Consider the following 23,107-nt stretch of genomic DNA (forward strand, 5'->3'; position numbering starts at 1 on the left):
ACGATGGAATAGATAACTGATTTTAAACATTGTATACAATTGCCATGATCATTCTTTTGAAAATAAACAATAATGTTTGTTCTTTCCATTGAATCAGTTGAACAATTTCACAAATTGCTCTGATTATTCATTAGCAAATGGGTCTGAATTTGAATGATTTTCAAAATCCTTATCCCCTAGTCACAAACGACTGGAAAAGTTATGGAAATGCATTTGTAAAAAAGTGTGGGAATTTAGCATTATATATTAAACCAGCCACTAACAAAGATTTCAATGCAGATTTACTCAAACTTTCATGGTTAAATAACATGAGCATCAGATAAAAAAATAGAAGCTGACTTCAGTTTCCCATTCCAATTTCTTGTGATTTTCCAGGCCCACTTACTCCTGGATTGTGGTGATGACAATATTTGCAAGCCAGACTTAAAACTGTCTGTTGTGAGGTGAGTTATTGGTTCATCAGAGCCCTAAAGTCCACTGTATTGTCTGGCTGTGTGGGGTAGTTTAACTTTGTGTGTCTGTACGCATGATGTCGTTTTGTGCTCCAGTGACCAGAAACAGATCTACATAGGTGATGATAACCCCCTGACCCTAGAGGTCACAGCAGAGAATGGAGGAGAGGGTGCATATGAGGCTGACCTGATCGTCACTTTACCATCTCAGGCAGATTTTATTGGGGTGGTGCGGAACAGTGAGGTGAGCAGTATAGCCAGAAGACAAAACATGAGACTGGTATGATAAAATTGCTTAATAACCTTGTCTGTGCTTTACCCAATCTTTCAACTCCTGTAATGGCCATGTAAAGCTGGTACACTCCGTAACTTTCATGGTATACCAGAAAGTAATGTGACACAACTATCCATACAATACTGTTTGTATTGCAAACTCCACTCACAGAAGTTGTGTTGGTTATGCAGAACTAAAAGTTAATCTGCCAAAAAAAGTAGTCCCAGTATTTGAGGTTTCATTTGTTATTTATGGATTTCAGACACTGTCTAGACTGTCCTGTGCCTTCAAGAAAGAGAATCAGACTAGATTGGTGGTGTGTGATCTTGGGAACCCAATGAAAGGAGGCACTAAGGTGACCAAAAGCCTTTCCAAGCAAAAAATCTGCACCTTCAACATATATTTATTTTGATCAGTTTCTGTAATGTATAAATTCACCATCTGATTTAATTGAAAATTGTTTTATTTCATAGATAATTGCAGGATTGCGCTTCAGCGTGCATCAGCTCTCTGAACAGGACACAGAAGTCAAGTTTGACCTGCAGATACAAAGGTATTAGACTCTTTAAACCTATCTGCTTTCACAAAAATCTAGTAACCCAAACCTGTAACTAAAGAAGAGCCGTTAGAACAAACTTAAAGCAAAGATGTTCTTAACAGATAGACATTTCCTTTTCCTGTCTTTTTTATTATTATTGTTTAACTCAATAAAACCTTCAGACAGCACTGGATTCTAATCCTACAGTTCCCTGTTAACTGAGTGAAATTTTTATGGTCTTTAACATAATGATTTATAATGTAGAGTTACAGCAACTTGTGGGTGTTGTTTGCAGAGTTTGGTCTCAAAATTGAGGAAATGGCTACCGGTTTCTGAAACAACAGTGTCACCCTCTGCTCCATTGTGGAAGTTAATAATTCCCTTTTGCTTTCAGCTCAAATCAGTTCAATAAAACCAGCAATCTGGTCTCCGTCACCACAAAGCTTGCTGTGCAGGCCAGAGTGGAACTACGAGGGTATGATTCTTAATATTTTACTTTCTTAATTTCATGAAGCTGCTGTGTTTTTTATGTTGCCAAAAAGTTGCTGAAAAAGGACTACAGCTACCACGAGCATGCGAGTGTGCGTACTTGATAGTAACTTGTTAGCAACTTTTTGAAAAAACACACATTTGAGGTATGACTGTGTGTAATTAATGTTAACAAAACAAAATGTTTAAAACATGTAAAGTCCCTTTGGAAATTCCAGAGGTAACCCGTGGGGAATTAGCCTTCTGGGTTGGCCTACAAATGTAAATAACAATTTAAATAATTTTGTTATTAAATTGAAATGCGTATTTTAAAATAAGGCTAAAATATTTTTTTGAGTGTACTGATTGAGTGTTTTTTTTTTGTTTTTTTTTAACAAATGATTTACTTATTCTGGCCCTAAGCAGTTTGCTTGAGTTTATGGTTCACAGTGAACATTTAAATGTTTTTAAATGTATAAATATGTATGCATTAAGTAAAAAAAAAAAAATCAATAATTCATACTGTACATTTGAAGGAAATCAAATAAATTTACATAAACATTCACTCAAATGCGAATTTTTCAAGATTTATGCGTTTCAGTTTCATAACAAATTTCCATCAAATTGAATTGAGTAATCTTTAACAAAAGTTAACAAGATTTACTAATTAAATTTAGTTAAGATGGAATTAGTTTGATGGACATTTGTTATGAAATTGAAATGTGTAAATCTTAAAAATATACTTTTTGAGTGTTGGGCATTATGAAAGTTAGTAGACTAAAGTTGAAAGAATTGTTCACACATAAGTGAAAAATCTCTGTCTTAATCATCTGAACAAACCAGTTCTCTAAAATTAATCGGACATTCTTATGATTCATATGATAATGCATTTGATTCTCCTCCTTGCTTAGTGTGCCTGTAAACAAGGGTTCAACTATGTGAATGCGTCGGGAAAATATTGAAATATGGGGACATTTTGTGTCCCGGAAAGGAATTACATTTTTCCAGGACAGATAGCCAGATAAGGACGATCCTGGAAAATCCTGGACGGTTGGCAACCCTAGTCACGGCTGAACAGCTCTATAGATTATGTCCCCTTTAAGTCTGAGTGCTCTTCACCTTCAACCTTCAGTGTTTATCTTGTCTTTCCTGCTGTAGGGTGTCTGCTCCAGAGCAGGTGTTTTTACCCATCGCTAACTGGCAGCCAAAAGAGAGCCCTGTTCTGGAGGATGATATTGGACCTCTTGTTCAGCACATCTATGAGGTTGTAAACTGCAGTGAAGATCATTTATCAAATACGTTATAATCACTATCAAACTTCTGCAGTGCACGGTATACAGCTGAACTCCTACCTCGAGTTATTACTGATGTTACATTGAAATGTTATTTTTCGTAGCTACGGAATAGAGGACCCAGCACATTCAGTAAGGCCATTTTGGATGTTCAGTGGCCCTACAGATTCAACAACGGCTCTCTGCTCTACATCACCAAGTTTGAAGTGGACGGAAACATGAACTGCAGCTCAAACAGGGAGATCAACCCTTATAATGTCACTGTAGGTATCCCACAATGTAAACAACAACAAAAGCACTACAGCTACAATGGATAAAATATACTTTTTCATTTACCTAGAATCCCAGATTACCTGACAAGAATGAGACTTCTGCCAGTGGAGACAGGGCAGAGGGAAGGATCAGACACAATGTCCACCGCAGAGACGTGGAGGACAAACAAGGGGAGGAGAACTTGGAGATTCTGGTAAAGTCGCACCTTTTAACAGTTGCCATCTGACAGCCACCACAGACAGTCTGTGAATTATTCAGAATGGTTTTAAACTGAATTTTTGTTACAATTTTTCATTTAATGAGTTTGTCATGGTTTTCAAATCTTCAAAACAAGCATGAGAACAGTTGTCAGAGTCAATCAGCACAGTAATATACTGTATATGGAATTTAACTGTCCTTTACACCAGTGTGCTTGAGTATTATCCATTATCCATTAGTATTATTGTTTGTGTGTGTATCTGCGCAGGATTGCGGGACTGCAGAGTGTCAGGAGATTAAGTGTTGGGTTGGACGTCTGGAGAAAGGCCAGAGTGCCATTCTATTTATTTACTCCAGACTTGCTGTGAGCACATTTCTCAAGGTAAAAACATCATTCATTTAATTAAACATTTGTAGTCTTTCCACTTCAAAGATGTAAAGATCTTAAAAATCCAAATTTCACTCATAACCATTAAAATACAGTAATGCTTTTCTTTCCTTTTCAGGCTGAGAATCAAAACAAATCATACATTGTTCGATCCTCTGCCTCCTTCAGTGTCATAGAAATGCCTTATAAAATATTGAAATCCGAATTCCCAACCAACAAAACATCAGTAAGTATGCAATCTTCAAATAATCATGAATTTAAAGGGAAAAATCATAGGAAACAATCTTTTTTATTAAAAAGTTTGATATAAAATGTAGACATACACTAATGTTCTCAATACAGACCACCCATATTTGCATAGCAATGCATATTCAGTACTCAGCAACACCACGTGTGGTATCCCGGAGCCGCTGTTACTTATTTCACATGGAAATGTTAGCCAGTGGACCCTTTTCACATTTCTGTATTTGGAAAGCATAGCAGGGTAAACTTCTATAGTGGTCAATGTGAGAACACAGCAAATGTAACGTTTGTGTTCCCATTTGCTTCAACTTCACTATTCCATGACTTTCCAACAGAGGAAAAAATAGAGAAAGATGGATTACTGTAGTCAGAAGAGAGAAAGATGCCAAATTTACTGTCACTCCCTCAGCAGCAGTATTTGCAACCCCATCACAGCAGTGTTGACTAATTCTTTTTTTAAATTAATGCCAGGGTAATAAACTATACATTTACACAAAATAATTGTAAAACAATACTAGATTTATGCTGCTAAATTTAGGTGGAAATGTGTCATCACAGACAGTGATAAAATAAAAATAAAAGAGGTCAATTACATTGAAGTCTTAAAGGTACATTAGCAAAAATTGTCTGTTTAATTCTAAAGGCTCTATTTTCGTGAGTGCACAAAGCGCAGTGCTATGACCATGCACAGTGTCTAATCCAATTTTCGTGAGAGCGCTAATTCTGAGAGCAATTTTTATGCCAGTGCAAAGCGCAAGTGGGCGTATGTGTATAGTATCTAAATGAAGTGCCGCAAAGTGCATTTTGTTATTTTTCAGACAAGATGGTCATTGCGCTAAGACATTTCAAAAGCACGTCTTTTTGCATCTGCATTTGCAGTTTGGATATTCCACCAGCAGCTGGTAATGAAGTTTATGCCCAGACAATCACTGTTGTAGCCGTTTTTTTAAATATTTATGAGATTTAAGTTCAACTATCTTTAGGTCTTGGTTTATTTTTCAATTATTATTATGTTTATATTTACAATTGGATTTATGATTTAATTTGTATTGGTGCTGTCATAGTGAGTTTTAAGTCACTGCAAATGGGGCCGGTGGAAGAAGTTGGAGAGAGTAAAATGTTTGGATTTGGTATGATTTCTTTTGTCCACTTTGTTATTTTGATTATTTTGTCGTTTCATTTGAAGTGTAAATTGAATTTAGAAATATTTTTGGTTTAATTATTTCATATTTCAATAAATTAATTTAATTTTTCAAAATCAAAACCGACCGGTAGAAGTGACGTGCATTCCGATTCAATCACTGTTAATACTAGCCTTGATTTGTGTGCCAGTACATGAAAATGATTTAATACTTACATTCTCTATAAATTAACGCATCGTAAATCAAAATCCTGACAAGAACCACATTTTCCATGCGTATAAAAATAACGTGTCACTGTCATAGAAATATTGCTGCCATTCAACAGGGATGCAGTTAATGCACAAAAGAACATAAGTCCATATTTCTATTTTTCTAATATATTGCATACAGTCCATTTACACTGCCAAATTCTAATGAATGTGCTGTCTTGAATGGACTATATAATAGGGTGCAGACGTTGCCGAAGAAGAACCTCAGAATGAAATTGCTCTTGACCCAGCCCATTAGCACTTTGTGTGTGCAATTTTTATCATGAATGTTTTTTTGTTTTTTTTGTGGTAGTGTTAGACATCTGCTGTACTCACCGAGAGGCATCTGTGTCATGATTTCTATTATGTGTATCTGTTCTCCAGGCTTCTCTGAAGGTGATCTGGGTGAATTCAGAGCTCACTCAACCTGTTCCTGGTTGGGTGGTGGCTTTGGCAGTACTGGCTGGACTACTGCTCCTGGCTCTGCTCATATTCGTTATGTATAAGGTAAACAACAACTGAAGAAATTTGTCAGACTAATTAATTGATACAGTAGCTGTTTTCATAGCACAATCCAGAATCACAACACTATCTGTGGGGATGATCCACAAATATGGAAGTCTTTGGAACTAAGTCCATACCATGATCAATAAAATATAACGATACGTCAATTCAATACACAGATGGCGAAATTATGAATATGAATTTTATGCTGATATTAATATCATGCTATGTATACAGTCATACAAATCAAAAAAGGAGCAGAAGTGCTACTGCTAGTCAAAAATGCTAGTTTCATCTTCATATCTCTCTTCCACAGCTGGGCTTCTTTAAACGTGTGCGGCCGCCCCAAGATGATAGCACAGAAAAAGAGCAGCTACAGCCTCCAGAGAATGGAGACAGAAACACAGAAGCCTAAGATCTTCATCTTCACCAGTATATCACAGTGTCAACACAATAATGCTACATATGCAGAAGTATGCCAAACTCACAGGCTAGGAGCTCTCATGCACTGATGCTGATGAGAATGCAATACATCCATTAGAACACTTTCACCTTGGCCACTCACTACCTTAAATCTGTGGACATGTCGTTGGAATATGGTACACATAGCTGTGGTGGTTTTGATGTTTTGATGTTGTGTTAATAAGACTAAAGCCCTATGCCAATCCCTTTTCTTCTGTTCCTCTTCTGCACTGAGATTTGATTTCAACAGTGGGACATAGAGATTAATACATTTAAAATCTTTGTTTACAAATAACAAGAATATAATGATAATAATAATAATAATAATGGTAATGAACTTTTCATATGATCACATTTCATTTTGAGGAAAGATATGTAATAGTTTGGTACATTGTTAGATTGCTGGTTCTCGTTCTTCTGTGGGAAAACTTTGTTTTTTTATTATTTAGTGCAAAAGTTTCTGCTATTGGGGGCATCTGCAGGACTCTGGGGTTTCAGTTCTTTCCTGTTTTCTTTGCAGTTGTTTTACTTTTTTCCTGCAGTTGGGATTATGACTCTGATTTACTATTTGGGCTGAAGGTGTGTTATTTTGAGAAACTGTTTATATGTTTGTCAACTGTTAACATTATTTAAAAGCAGGGGCTTTGTTTAGTTGAATTTGTATAATAAAAAAGAGAAATCAACATTTTTGCACAACAGAGCAATAAAACAGTAGCATTTTTATATTGTGATAAAACTCAAACCACACCTTATGGACAGGGCACCTTTACAATATGTTAATTCACCTTTATTTTTAATATTCCTTTTAGTCACAATCCTAATCTAAGCAAAAAAAAAAAAAAAAAAAAAAAAAAAGTCCTACCTTGTTCTTAAATATATATTTTTACCCAAATACTTGTCAGTTAGTAATACAAATTCTAATGCTGCCATTCTATGGTGAATTTAATGTGATTTTGAAAAAATGTGCTGTAATATTAATTGATCAGGAATGAACAAAATAGTTTGATAATGTGGGGAATAAAATGTGCCAGTGCATAATTTTTTATTTTACAAATCTGGTATAGTGAAGTTGGAATCCTTGGGAACAATATTGCAATTTTTCTTTTTTGCTGTTTTTTTATTTACAAAATATATTTTTTGACTTATGTTTATTTGATTATCTGGTTTAAAGGTTGCTATTCATAGTTATTGCTCTTAATTTTGACTGCAAATATATTACAATATACAACCCACCATACTGAAAACATAACCTGGATTCCTTATTTTGCTGTATTATATATAGTAATGCTGCTCCCCATATGAATTTACCCATATTGGGTTGCCACAAGTATGTTGTCTAAATGAAAATTTGTATACATTTATAATTCAATCAAAATCATGCTTTTTACACAGATCTTTGTTTTTAGTTTTTCCGAGAAACAATATTGTTTGTAAAAAAAAGTTTGTAAAAATAGAACATAGTCATAGTTCCAAAAATATGTATTTTAGAGAATCAAGCATTTGTTGAAAAAAAACAAAACAAAAAAAAAACAATTAAAACTCCCTCTTTATTTTTGCCTAGTTCCATTTTCCTTGATTTAACAATGAGTTGTTAATGCTTCCATAATTCAAATAAACAGATATACTGATGTAGTACAATGGATTTTTTCCTCATTCATCAACATAGCCGGTGCTCATACATTGGGTTTATTCGTCCATGGCATGTATTTCGTCTCTACTTTTTTAGTGTCTAAAGTTCCTTCTATCCTACAACACCCTTTTCTAATCTATGATGATGAACTTGACCTCACAGTATTTATGTAACTATTATCATGTATCTGGTTTATGAATAACCAAATGCATCCTTTTAATTCACAAACCATCGTCTTTTAAAACTAAAGTGGCTGCATTGTTTTTGTACTTGGAGAAAAGTACTCCAATAAAGCAAAAGGGCTGTAAATGAGATTAAAGGGATAATTCACCCAAAAATGAAAATTCTCGCATCATTTACTCACCTCGTGCCATTCTAGGTGTGTATGACTTTCTTTCTTCTGCAGAACACAAATGACAAATATTAGACCGATATCTCAGCTCTGTAATAATGCAAGTAAATGGTGGCCAGAACTTTGAAGGTCCAAACAGCATATAAAGGCAGCATAAAAGTAATCCATTAGACTCCAGTGGTTAATTCTCTTCAGAAGTGATGTGATAGGTGTGGGTGAGAAAAAGATCAATATTTAAGTCCTTTTGTACTATCAATCTCCACTTTCACTTCCACATTCTTCTTATTTTGTTTTTGGTGATTCAGATTCTTTGTGCATATCGCCACCTACTGGGCAGGGAGGAGAATTTATAGTAAAAAGGACTTAAATATTATTTCTGAAGATATGTATTTAACCACTGGAATCTTATGGATTACTTTTTTGCTGTCTTTATGTGCTATTTGGACCTTCAAAGTTCTGGCCTCCATTCACTTGCATTGTATGGACCTACAGAGCTGAAATATTCTTCTAATCTTTGTTTGTGTTCAAAGAAGAAAGAAAGTCATACACATCTGGGATGGCATGAGGGTGATTAAAAGATGAGAGATTTTCATTTTTGGGTGAATTATCCCTTTAATTTCTATGATTGCCTTAAACACATGTACAATGAAGAGTTTTTAAATTTACATTGGATTTTATAATTTATTGTAAAAACTAAAGTTTGTATGCATTGTACATTATTACAATGATGTCTTTTGTGCATCTGTCAGTAAGAAGCTCAGATCACTGCCCGGTTCATATTCTGTGGTTTGCTTCCCCCTGAGAAAGAAATCAACAAACATTGTTATTTACTGTGCACTCTTCGGCATTATTATTTTCTCTCTGCATATTTTGCATGTGTGCATGAGCGGGAATCTCCACATTACCTCTGGAATAGTCTTATTTTGGTGCACCCTAGTAGGGTGACCTTGATTCCCTCCACTAAGAGCATGCATCCTTCCCTAAGACACTGTAATGAACAGTATAGTATTAGTGCTCAGTCTGGATTAATCACACTAGTAAAGAATGCAGTGAACTGGATATTCTTAACTGCTTTTTGACATACCAGGACACATGGTGTGTCCGGCTCCTTGTGAAACTGGATAATTCTCTGCTTGCGCATTTCCTGTAAAATGCTAAATCAAATCTGCATTTATGAAAAATGTAATCATAAGGGGCACCTAAAAAAACTTAAGAACGTATCTTAAACGTTTGCTTTATTAAGTCAAGTCAGGTTCATTTGTATAGTGCTTTTCACATAAATATTGTTTCAAAGCAGCAGAGAGCTTATTTGGAGTTGTTTTGTGTATGATTAGCTGCACATACCCCCATATGTGTGCTGTTGGGATCAGCATCCAGATAGTGAGGGTTAATGTTGAAGGGCACAAGACCAATGGCAGCAAAAGTGGGTGGATAAATGATGGTCATCTCATTAGTGATGTTGATGCTGATGGTGGAGACATTGGTGCCTGCACTTGATCCCATGTAAGGTAGTCCATCCTATGAGGAAAAAAAAAAAAAAATGTCTTAAATTGCATGTCCACTCACCTCTAAACAGTAGCGGTTTTAACCACCACACAAACCACACAAAAAGCTCCAGGTGAAAATAAAGTAAATAAGACAGGAATATAATACTATTGTATATAACAAATCCTCAAAGTAATAATAATAATACTGTATCATGTTATAATGACAAACTGGACAACAATAAATAGTTGATGGGTTATAATATTAATAAATACCAACTACATTCCAAAATGTTACTGGGTGAAGTAGTAGGTTTTGCACACCCTGTTCACAAAAAAACAAAAACAAATTATTGCTTTTTTTATCTGTGGAAAAACTGGAAAACATGCATTAATTACATTTAACTAGATTTTTATTTAATTAAACATTTTAAATGTATGTACGGCTTATAGGACGAATTTAAAATTATGATTTAAAATCAATTGTATAAAGATTTTTAAGCTAACATTTTCAAAATGGGGCCCCGGGTTGGTCGGTTGATTGGAGCCTCAGAAATCATAAACCCACCACTGTGTGTAAATGTGTTGTGATTGATCACATTTTTAACGTCCTCTTTTGCTGTGTTACAACTGTGTTTAAATTCTTATAATTTATCATAATTTTCATAAACATCTTCAGTGGAGAAATAAATTTCGCTGCCTCTCACTCGATTGGCTGTTTGCTACGCACACTTGAACTAATCATAACATCGGGATCAAACTCTGAATTGATAGAGGAAGTTGGTAACGAGCATCTTGATACCACTTAACCCTAATGCAGCCTGATTGGATTTGGTGAGTTTTGTCAAGCTAAAACCAATCCTGGAATCCAGAATTTGTTCAGCTTTTCTTTTTTTTTTTTTTTTTTTTTTTTTTTGTGATACATGGCACAGGAGTGCAAATGCAGGCAGGAGGTATGTTCTACTATCCACACAGTATTGACATTAGCTTCCCTGTCTGACTGATAACAACAGGAGTCTGGTTAGAGTTGAGGTGAAGGTATTGCTATAGAAATACTTATACTCTAAACTATACTGTACAATGGAATATTTAGCATTTTATTTTAAATATGCACCTTGTTTTTTACAGATCATATTATTATTAATGTATTTTCATTTGGTTGTTTATCTTTTGTTCCTCAGGGGATGAACTTGGACAGCAGTATTCAAGTCCAGAAGATGTGTTCTGCTCTAAAGGCTGTGATATCTTGGGAATTGTGGGATGAGGTATTTTTGCCAGCCCAGATCAGCTCAGAGCTGCAGAGGAATACAGGAAGGCAGGCTGGGAGGCTTATCTGAAAAGACTGTCACAGGCCAGCTAATGAAATCCCACTGGAAATGGAAAGAGTAATTTGGGGACCAGTTTGTAGTCTGATTATTTGTTCAACATTAATACTAGGTATATTTTTAGCCTTTATCATCACACTGTCAACAAGATTCGGTTTTGTACACACATGGTAATAAAACTTTCAATTAAAAATCTTACAGTATTAATATCTGTAATACAATTTAATTATAAATGATTCCAGAATGTACAGTACTGACAGTGTGAATGAATGTGAATAATGAAAAACAGTGTTAATTTGCAGTCATAGTTAAATAGGGTAAACTGGGGCTAATTGTCACACAGGGAATTTGTCAGTGCAATATATCTCAGTGCCCAGAAGTCTGAAGTCCAATTACACAAATGTTTTTTTCTTTTCTCTAGCAGTATTTTGTATGGTGGTTTCCAATATATAGTGCAAAATTATTAATATATAAATTGTAAAATATATATTTGTTATGAATCCTATCCCCCAAAATAAAATATCATTATTGTTATAGCTGTTAAGTAAACATGTGAATGCAATAAAACCACACTAGCATACATTCAAGCAAGGGTCAACTTATATAATGAAGGTATTTCAATCAAATGTTTTATCTGTGTTCTAGGACAAGGGGTTTTTCATAAATGTCTGGTCTGATTTGCTTTAAAAATATATATTATTATTATTATTATTATTATTATTATTTTTTTTTTTTTTTTTTTTTTTACAATTGATTGTATACAATATCTGTTGGCCAAAACAATATTTTTTTGTTTGCTACCCTTAATGTTGTTGCTGTTTCATGAATTATTTTTATATAATTGTTTTACTTTAAAATTTTGCCAAAAGTCATTAAGAAGCCTAAAATTGTCTATTTAATGGTAGGTTCCCATTGTGACAACTTACCCCAGTATAGTGTGACAACATGTTCTGCCTATGTTTTAAACAACTCACAGTCATTGAGGTATTTCCACCTTTTAAAGTTCAATAAATAACACTAAATACTTCATGAAAGCCACTTTTGTCATGTACCATAAGAACCAGAAGGGGGCAGACGCATACAAGTTGTTATATGGTTATTAACGGCTAGGTAACATTGACAAATAAGGCCCATTAGCTCAATAATGCTACAGTTGAATGTGAAGCTGAAAGTGTATATATAATCAGGATATAATCAGACAATTCTGAAGGAGTCTTCCAAAGATTATGTTCATAAACGCAGAATAGGCCTACAGGGCCTTGACATTTCATTTCCTTTTTTGTCATTTCCCTACTTCCTCTTTTCATTGATAATTGAGTCCTTGAGGTTTAATGCCATGCACTGACAGCAGTGTCCTGCAGTGTAACAGGCTGCTCTGCATTTAAAACCATTTTATACAGCATTCTTTTCATTTGTGTTGGCCTGTTTTTATTATACATGCAGTTTTCATGACCTCATGTCAATTGAGAGACCACATGAAATATTTTGGCTCCTAAAAATGTTATTTGTCACCGGGGGACTACTTTGTGAACTGATAAATTGTGATTAAAAAGTGTGAAACAAAAATAAAAAATAATAATAAATGGTCACAGCAACTTTAACTTCCCTTATTGATACTATCTGATGCTGTAAATGTAAGTCCATGTGTTGTTTTTTCAACTTCTCAAGCACTCAAGCAGAAGCATACATGTACAAAATAATAATAAAATAAAATGAATTGAAAAATGTAGTAACAAATTACTACTAGGCTCTTGCTTGTTCGATCTGCATAGAGTAGCAAATATTGCTTGGAGGTTTTGCAGCTATCAGCTTCAGGCAGTCAACTGTAAATGTGGATTATTTTATTCAAGTTTTTGAGGCACCTTTCGATATCCACATCCTCAACACATTTTAACTCTGTGAAACACGAGATCAGTTTGAACAAAGCGAAAAGATTGACATAATAGAGAGAAGTAATCTACTCTGGCCCTCCCATATGACTCCCTATCAGGGGTGGATCTACCAGGGTGGAAAATGGTGACAAATGCCACCCTAAGAAAAGGCATTACCACCCCATATGCCACCCCAGTATAAGTATACAAATGTTTAAAATATAAATGTAACAGTGGCGATTTCTTAGGGCCAGCAAAGCCTTCTCTGCTGGTGTAAAATGCCTAATAAATAAATATTTTTTCATCCTTTCATTCTCATTGACCTTTTTGCCTTTGTATTTTCAATCGCTTTCCACTCCTAATTCATCTACAAACAAATAGCAAAAAACGAAAAGTTTATCCAATCAGAATTTATTCCTCGATGCTTAAAAGCAAAGTGTGACAACTGTTTCACAAATCGCTTGCCCGAAGCCATGCTCGTTAGCTGAAGCAGTGCGTGAGTCTGAGCTCCACCCCATCAGGCCTTCAGAATTTCAACAGAATCCCTCATCATTGTAAGTAAATAGGCATCTTAAGTCAAATTGTCAGATTCATCAGCCAATCAGATTGATTTATTTGTTCTTGTGGGTGTGGTCTTTAGGATATGTCCCAGTCCAGGCCTTCTAGCTGGCCTTGAGTGACGTAATCACGCTTTAAGTGATGTATGTAATTTGAAAGCGAAGAGCGTGAGATCTTGCTGATGAGACAGTTGTCATCACTGCTGTTATTGCTGTTGAGAAAGAGATCCTTATGGATTTAAAAACCTGAGATGTTCTGGATGATCGAGCGATTGATTAATTAAACAGGAGAGGACTAATTTTCACTTCAAGCAAATTGGTAAGTGCTTTTTGCATTGTTACAGCAACATCAAGAGTATTTTAAGTGTAAATTAGGCTGCTTGAGCATTCAGTGTCGGATCAAGTTTTAAAAAGTAATCGTTTACCCTGACGAAACAAAATTTATTGCAAGCAAAATTTAAATCGCAAATATTATTAGAGAGCTTTTTCTTGGTATTAGACCTCCTTAGTTCTGGCTTTCGTGCGTGGATTTGTTTTTAAAATGTCAGTTGGTATTATTAGATGACTGCCACGTAATGTATGATAGGCATACGGTGTCTTATTCATTGTGAAACTGCGTTTTCTTTATGGCATGAATCGCACTGAAGGCCTAGACTTAAAATGCACGGGCCGCTGCTGAAATGTAATATGTTGACATTGTGTAGAGGTTTATTCATGTCGAACTGCCTCAACTCTCACCGGACACACAAATGACTACACAGACTGATGTGTGATTGATTACAGTGGCAGCCAATCACGTGAAAGTATATCAGTGGTCAATTGCATGATAGGTCAAAGAAGCGGCTAATGGTGTGATGGGTAACAGCAGCAGTCAGTCGCGTACTTGCTGCTGCATATCATGTGCAGTGTTTGGGTATTCGCAGGTTTAGTTTTTTTTTAGCTTATTTCCTCATCCACAACAACAATATGACAATATGGACAAATACATGGAGAAAAAAAGAGGTAAGAGATTAATTTCTCTTTTGTTTTTTTTTTGTTTTTGTTTTTTTAAATCTTCACTGAATGATTATTCGATATATTGTCGTCAATTGAGACATGTCCTCAGCACATTGTGAAATAGCTTTCATCAGGTATGTGTATAATCCAGATGAAACATCTCCAATTTTGAGTTGGAGTTTCTATTTCATCTGACCAGTGTATGTTATGATTGGAATGTGTTATTTTGAATTTTATGATAAATGTTCGTTGTGGCTGTTATCAGTGTTGTTTTGTGTCAGCAGATTTTTCTGCAGCTCAAGCTCTTTTCTGTAAAATAGAAAAGCAAAATATGCCCCCATTGTCATGGACTTCTCGGCCGTATTGTTTGTGTGTATGTAGAGAGTGTGTTTTGTCTTTATCTCCCTCTCTCTTAATCATTCTCAGGTGTGGGGTGACCAGGTGAGCTGATTGTTAATGGGGAGGACCAGGCATGCAGTGTGTTTCCTTCCTATATAAACTGAGTGTTTCATGGCTGGGTTGTGCGATGGGAGACGAGTGTTCGTGAACTGTGCCATCTTCTTGGTCACCTTGGTCACTCGCGTAGATTCCCGCTGCTGGAGCGGAGAGTTTGTGGTTGTCGCTGTCTGAACTTCGGAGTTAGCTGTTTTTTCAAATACAGAACAGTCAATAAATGTGTCTGTGTTTCCGCTACTCTCGTCTCCCCGCATCTTTTATTGCATTTTATTTTTAAAGTGTAACACCCATCCACTGACATACAGATGCAATCTTGGTTTATTATGGTAAAAAGTTATATTTGGGTGAATTAGAAACCAGAACCTCTAAAAACTAAAAGCAAAAAGTAACCACTAGACCAATCAGTCATGTTCTTGATTAAATTGCTAATCTATGTGTTCATCTACTGACTAAAAAAATCCCAAGACTGATAGTGGCAGATGTAGAGATGAAATTACCATATTATGTGAAATATCTATCTGAGTGCTTGAATCGGTCATTAAGAATGACTGTTTATCAAAATGGGTGATTTAATTATTATTTTTTTATTTTTTTTATTGTACATAAAATAATTAACATTCATGAGTTTTGCAGCACTGCCACCCAAAGTACAAGTTTCCTTGAGTTTATTTTTATTTAGAACTAACTTTGTGTTAATGTTCCCTCTCAAATGGCTTATTCCAGCTGTTACAAAGTTGATTTGCCTACAAGATTTTATGAGCAGAATAACATTGAATATGCATGCACTCTCCATCCATGGGTATACTTAACAAAATAAAACTATTTGGCATGTATAATGTGGTGAAGTTTATTCCAGATTGCCAGTTTTATGTGAAGCTAAGGCTATTTTGTTTTGTTTTTTGGTAAATCAGTAGCAAAATAGTTACTATGTGTGGTTCCTGTGAAAATGCAGTTGTATTGCAAATTCATGGATATTTATAATTTGTGACGTCACTTTCCACCCCTTGTGGTCCAAATTGCTCCAAACCGGTGTCGTTCGTTTGTGCTCGATTTGTGCCATTCAAAGAAACACTGTAATTATTTCCCTTCTTTAGATATAGCAAGAAACTTTTTGGGAGCAGTGACGTCACTCTCCAACCCATATCGTCCAAATCACTCCAAACCGATGCCGTTCGTTTGTACTGATTTGTGCCGTTAAAAGAAACATCATAATGTTTTCCTTTCTTTGTATTAAACAAGATAGCTTTTGGGAGCCGTGAAATCGCGCAGGCTAAACCCCATGTCAATCACTCTCATCTGTCTCCATGGTTTGTGCCGTGTTTGGTATGGTTGAAGCGTAAATTTTTTGGCAAAGATTGTCCGTGTTTGTGCTGCAAATTATGATTTGTTTATAGGCTACAGGTGAGACTGCTGAACAAAGCTGTACATCATGTTTATATAGGTTAATTATTCCTATTTTGTTCTGCAAGTAAACAGCCAAAGATTTCAACTCTGAATGTGCTTTTTTACTCTCCACTACACTTAACAAAATAAAACAATTTGGCCAGCATAATGTGGTTTATTCCAGATTGCCAGTTTTATGTCAAGCTAAGGAACATTTAGAATTTGTTGATGTGTTTAATAGACAATCTCTTGTTACTCTGGAGATTTTTTTTTTTTTTTTTTTATGTTGGCAAATCAGTAGCAAAATGGTTACTCTGTGTTGTTCCTGTGGAAATGCAGTTTTATTGCAAATTCATGGATATTTATAATTTGATAGCGACTCCAATTAATGAACTAGTACTTGTTGCAATGAAGCTTGGTATCTTGATCCATAAGAACTATGCATGGGCGCTTGCTTTGGTGTTGCCACCCCTCATAGTATTCATGCCACCCCATGAAAAAAATTCTAGTTCCGCCCCTGCTCCCTGTGTCAATATTGGATGAGAGGAAAGCGCTGTGTGACAGGTGTCCACGACAGAGTTCAGCGCGCTAAAGAGAGAGCACAGATCGATGTATTTACCCGCGTGCAACTGACTGTATACACCAACATTATATAAAGCTAAATGCGTCAGGTCTGCTCTGAGAAGAACATTCTAAAGCATCTCACGAGAGATGAGAGAATAAAGGTAAGTTAAACTGATCTGCTCTGTGTAACAAGTTTTGGTAACACTTTATAACAAATGCTTAGCAGATCATTATGTAGGCCTACATTGAAATCGTTTGAAATGTCATTACAAATATATAAGCTAATCATCACGTTCATGAAATATTTATCTCGTTAATGAAATCATAATGCATTAGTCAAGTTTTATATCGAATGACCATTTCAATCTTACTGCTTGTTCTTCTATTCTTCTCAGTTGCCTTAAAGGGAAAAGGACAGGTCATCATCAGAGGCTTAATGGATTCATCAAGATGAAGAATGAATCGTTTGTGTGTTTTCTGTATTTGTCTCACGCTGAGCCTCACGCGCAATACCTGAAGATGAAAAGGTTTTGTTCGTTCGGCTCGCGTTACGCAGATGCAGACACGCTTCAGTAAAACACCAGAGCAACGAGACACATCGACAATTTCACTGCTGGCAGAATTGGAAGATTATGCTTATGACCGAAGCCTTTTGGCACAATAAAATAATAATAATAATAATAATAATAATAAAAATAATAATAGATAAATAAATCAAATAAACATGTATAATATGCCCATTAACAACAGTAATAAATTGTTTCATAAATAACAAATAAATATAATGAATTTGAGTCTATAGGCAATATTATTGTGCTCACTATTTATTTAGAAAATTTTCTTTATTTAGAAAAAAAGGTGAACTTAATGTTAAAAGCATTCAGTTGTGATGAACAGTTTTTTTAAAACGGTAAAAAGTGACAATTTTACACACCAGAATTATTTTGTTTCTTTGTTGTGATTTATTTTTTATTTTATATAACAATAGAATGAATGTGTTTTAAGAATGTTTAAGTCTATTGTGTAATAGCAGTTTCGTGCTGTATAGCCTATTCACTGTGTAAATATCCTGGCTGTCCACTTTTTAAATGCAATTTACCCTCAGCTGTCAGAACATTTCTTCTTTAATGGAGCTCTGCTGGTTCAGGTAACATCATAGTTAATCTCTTTGAGATAATTCAATGGCCATTATTCTGAATTTGATCAATTATTTTAATAAAATAGAGACAGAAAATCCAGATCCTCCAATAAATCTCAATTTAAAGAGGAATTGTTTATAAGACAATAATAATATTAATAAATATATGAATAATTATATATTTGTTTTTATTTGTTCTTTGATTATGTTCTAAAACAACTACAGTATAGTTTGTAATCGTCACAATACAGTTCTCTTTGAATGCTGCACATCTCCCAAGAAACATTATTCCATTAGTCTGTATAAAGTGATTTGCAAACAGCTACCTGCTGGACAGGCGTTGCCTGTGGGCTATGTGGCAGTTAAAAGGGTTACTATTAAAAATGCAAATGATGGTTCTTGCCCTAGGCAGTAGATTAGATGGAAATGTCTGTATCTACCTCACATGACAATATTCTGCAGTACAGCTCAGCTTGTGTGTTCAAACACATAAAGGACATTATCTGAGCAGATGTCACCTGCACTAGTTGTCTGGACCTGTTCACATTTGCCCTTAGAAGGATTAGTTTCCATGGCGCCATAAAGAAAACGTCAACCAGGACATTTTGAGGTCTTTCACTAAATATTCAGATAGCACAGGCATATTTCAGGGCACCTTCACACCTGTTCGAAAACTGGAAATGTAATCCATGGCAATCAAAAAAACAACAACAAAAAAAAAAAAAAACAAATAAAAAAAATAAATGCTCACCTAAATAGAGTTTGATGATACTGTCCGCATCATGTACACAAGTTTTTTAAGGGCGATCTTTTTCCTGGAAATGACACATGGCACAGATAATTTTATTATTTTCAGACTTTAACCAACTGAAATGGATCTGTTCAAATGAAATGTGTGATATGCCAAATCCTGCTATTACTAGGATACAGTGAAATACTCTTGGAGTGATACAGAACTGTCATGCGTTCTGAAATGCAAAGAACTGATTTGCATGTCAAATAGCTCTGACAGTTACACCTTGTTTTTGCATTTGAAATGTGTATGTTGAGCTTACATCATCTTGTAATGCATCTTTTGAGGAAGGGTTGTACAATGTAGTATAGCTTTGTTTGAGAATGTTATTGCAAGCAGTATGCATTCTCAGTACAACAGCATCACAGAAAATGAGGCAACGAGGAGCTTGTAGACTCATAGATGTGCTCTATTAATCCATAACCGGAAATTACCATTTTTGGATTTACCCTAAATTCATACATTTTCAGAAGTTTAAAATTCCTTTAAATTCACTAATATGTGAAAGGGCCAAATTGATCTTGAAAAGGGTTCTGCAGAGCTCAGTACATTTAATTTTCTAGACAAGGCTAGTCAAATGCATTTTCAACAAGTAGACAAAGGCACAATTGGAAATCTCAATTCACGGATTTCCTGGACCTGGGTTAAAACAGGTGATGTCACCACCTAACCATTTAATCAAATGAGCTCTCACAGGAATACCACTATACTTAATATTAGATATAGTATATTGTGGAAATATATTACATAGCCTATTATGTAATTACACAAATGGTAGCCCAAATAGAAACAATAATTTTATAAATAAAAATTATCATCTTTGAAATGTAATAGTCTCATGTTGCAATTGCTCTTTGTTCTTGTTTTCATAATGAAAATAAGGTATGGATGGAACTAATAGATAGCCCGCTTGCACCGGGTTTTTGAATTGGGGCGTATGAGATTTAAATGAGCTCCTGCATGATTCATCTGTCAAATTAGAATAACTGGACAACAGCTGTGTGTCCTGCGTCCCTACTGCACCTGTTCTTATACAAACAACACCTAACAGGTGAGAATAATTACATGTGCATGCACATACAGACATATGCATGCCTTGGCATATTATAATATTTTAAAGGGATTTGTTTCCAACATCATTTTATACGAAAGTTAGGTATATGAATAATAAAAGTAATGTTGCAACCTTAAAGGTAATCAGAATTATAAAATCAGAACCAGAGGTGTTCGTCATGCAATTAAGTATCACACCACCAGATGTCATCAGGAGTGCTGACCACTGGACTAATTTTCAACACACACACACACACACACACACACACACACACACACACACACACACACACACACACACACACACACACACACACACACACACACACACACACACATGTTGGTGCAGCTATCATTATGAGGACTCTCCATAGACATAATGATTTTTATACTGTACAAACTATAGATTCTATCCCCTAACCCTAACCCTACCCCTAAACCTAACCCTCAACAAAAAACTTTTACTAAATCATTTAGTATGTTTTTTAAGCGTTTTGAATTATGGGGACACTTGAAATGTCCTCATAAACCACATTTATAGCATAATACCCTTGTAATTACCAGTTTGTAACCTAACAAAAAGTCCCCGTAAACTACTTAATATATTATTATTATTATTATTATTATTATTATTATTGTTATTATTTTATTTTATTTTTTTCACCCTTAAATCCATGGGAATTTCTCCAAACACTCTTACATATTCGGGTCTTTAGAGACCCACGTATATCTATTACAAATGGATCTACAAAATGCCCAGATAGTGTAAAATTTCCAAAATTATTTTGAAGACAATTAGAAAATAATAGAATAAAATATATTTTGATGTTTTATATTTCATACTGTGTTTCAAATAGATAATGCAACAAATCAGGACACATAAGATACACTAAAACTACACATGTATTTTCTCATGCTTTATTGAGTCTAAACAGATGCACAACTTACACAATTTCAGTAGTACACCCAAATGACAATAGTCATTTAAAACTGTTCATGTGTTACACTTGCTATAGTTTACTTCAGTATTGTTTCTTCATCAAATAGCAATGTCAAACGTAAATCAAGTCAAACACTGAAATAATAGCACCACCTTGAGAAACAAATAGCATGTATAATATGTATGTGTACACATTTGGCATACTGATAATTCACCATTGTTGCACAGAAAATGAATTGTACTTATTGTTCTTAAGATGGACTTCACCGGAAATAAATCTGCCACATGCTTACAATCAGACTGCAGTGCACCTCACTGTCCTCTGCCTGCATCACCTTGGTCAAAGAATGGACTACACTCTTAAAATGGAATACAAAGATAATAAATTAATTACCAACTTAAGACTTCATCAGCCAAATATCAAAGGACAATGCATCTGTGTTCACTTCCGCAATTAATTCAGGATGGACTTCCAAGACTTTAGTCATTATTCTTACAGATCATACAAAATCTTTTTGTTTAAACACTGACCCTTAACACTTACTTAGTTTACTAATTTTAAATCTTGACTTGTACTACACACACATAACTAATATTGGCATTATATTCATGTTGTTTAGTCAGAGGGGAACTGGCGCCACAGTGAGCCTGGTTTCTTCCAAGGTTATTTTTCTCCATTAACCAACATCTTATGGAGTTTTGTGTTCCTTACCACAGTCGCCTTCGGCTTGCTCACTGGGGGTTTAAATACAAATATAATTTCCTTTTTTATTTATTTTATTATTTATTTTAAGGCGCAATTTACAATCATGTTTTCTTTTTTATTAAACCTTACTATTATTACTCGAAGACATTATTATATTACAGCTTCTTTTTCTGTTAAATCATAATTTTCTGTAAAGCTGCTTTGAAGTGATGTGTGAAAAGCGCTATACAAATAAAAATGACTTGACTATTTATTTGTATGAATATACGTATATTGTGTTTATTTGTATGAATATTGTACTAATTTATCTTGCAATAAACAAATAATATATATCTTGTGATAGTAAACTTATGAAGTTTAGATATGAAATAATCATAAAAATATAATTTTTGGAAGTGCAAAACAAACAAATAAACAAACAAACAACCACTATTACATACCTCAGGTCTCTAATGATCCTATACACTTTTGGTACTTAAGCCATTATAAAAAAATATATAAACATTTTTTTTATTGCTATATAGCCATTTTTTTTTTTTTTTTTTTTTTTTGTGTTACATTATTTATAAGAGAAATATTGAGGAATGCTGAAGAGGTGTGGGCACAAATCCAAAAAAAGATAAGGTACAGGGGGTGGAATGAGGCCCCAGGTCACTAAAGACCCAAGGTATGCATTTAAGGGTTAATGTGACTTTTTGATTTTTGGAAAATTGTGCTGTTCTGAAACAAATAACACTTGCTTTATATTATGAATCTGAATATGCTAACTGAATCTGGAATGTTTAGTTCATCATTTTACATTATATATTATTCCTTGTTTTTATTTATTGAACTACAGGTCTAACCTTAAAAATCTATCTCTATATCTAAACAACAGCATTTTGTGGCAGAAGATAAAAGAGATTGTCTTTTGCTAAATGAGATGCACCCACACCCACAAATAAACAAAAGCGGAAAGGCAAGAGAAGGAACAAAAGGGAACACATTTCACAGAAAAATGTGAAATAGTCCAGTAGCAAATTTGTGAAAATTGTGTCTAATGCTGACTTGATCTGAAATGGAAATCAAGTATTTTTTTGTTTGATTCTTTTTTTTTTTTTTTGGTGTATTTAACAATGTGAATTATGCTGTGTCCATGGTAGTGATGTCATATAGTCATTTTGTTACATAATATGCATCTCCTCCTATAGGCCAGCAGCAGCACACAGATCTGCCCAAAGAGGCCATCCACAACCAGCCACCAGAGATAACCACCATCACTCTATCTAATCTCCCACAATTCTGCCATTATCTGCTCTATCCAATCAAAGTCTCATGCCAAAGTATCGGCATTGTGACCAACCAATGGTCCAGCTTGGGGGCAGAGAGTGGAGTTTT

The 23,107-nt window shown here is 34.8% G+C and overlaps 1 protein-coding gene and 1 long non-coding RNA gene across 3 annotated transcripts in view; one reads left to right on the forward strand and one right to left on the reverse strand.

The window, feature by feature from the left end:
- LOC127447179 (integrin alpha-V-like) overlaps positions 1–8,120 on the forward strand; it is a 30,575-nt gene extending 22,455 nt beyond the window's left edge. For both annotated transcript variants that reach the window (XM_051708817.1, XM_051708818.1), the window contains 12 exons: positions 376–443; positions 549–696; positions 989–1,081; positions 1,200–1,279; positions 1,659–1,739; positions 2,891–2,996; positions 3,129–3,287; positions 3,365–3,490; positions 3,764–3,877; positions 4,002–4,109; positions 5,901–6,023; positions 6,337–8,120. In XM_051708817.1, the coding sequence (XP_051564777.1) occupies positions 376–443; positions 549–696; positions 989–1,081; positions 1,200–1,279; positions 1,659–1,739; positions 2,891–2,996; positions 3,129–3,287; positions 3,365–3,490; positions 3,764–3,877; positions 4,002–4,109; positions 5,901–6,023; positions 6,337–6,435 (1,305 nt within the window). In that variant the 3' untranslated portion in view covers positions 6,436–8,120. The remainder of the gene's footprint in view (positions 1–375; positions 444–548; positions 697–988; positions 1,082–1,199; positions 1,280–1,658; positions 1,740–2,890; positions 2,997–3,128; positions 3,288–3,364; positions 3,491–3,763; positions 3,878–4,001; positions 4,110–5,900; positions 6,024–6,336) is intronic.
- A 920-nt stretch (positions 8,121–9,040) lies between these two features.
- LOC127447209 (uncharacterized) lies at positions 9,041–19,155 on the reverse strand. Its single transcript, XR_007898361.1, has 3 exons — positions 18,990–19,155; positions 9,549–9,982; positions 9,041–9,452 (listed from the first exon to the last, which is right to left on the reverse strand). It is a non-coding gene; the product is annotated as an uncharacterized LOC127447209 (long non-coding RNA).
- Between the last annotated feature and the right edge of the window lie 3,952 nt (positions 19,156–23,107).

This window comes from Myxocyprinus asiaticus, chromosome 10 (assembly GCF_019703515.2).
Source record: "Myxocyprinus asiaticus isolate MX2 ecotype Aquarium Trade chromosome 10, UBuf_Myxa_2, whole genome shotgun sequence".
Lineage (NCBI taxonomy): Eukaryota > Metazoa > Chordata > Actinopteri > Cypriniformes > Catostomidae > Myxocyprinus > Myxocyprinus asiaticus.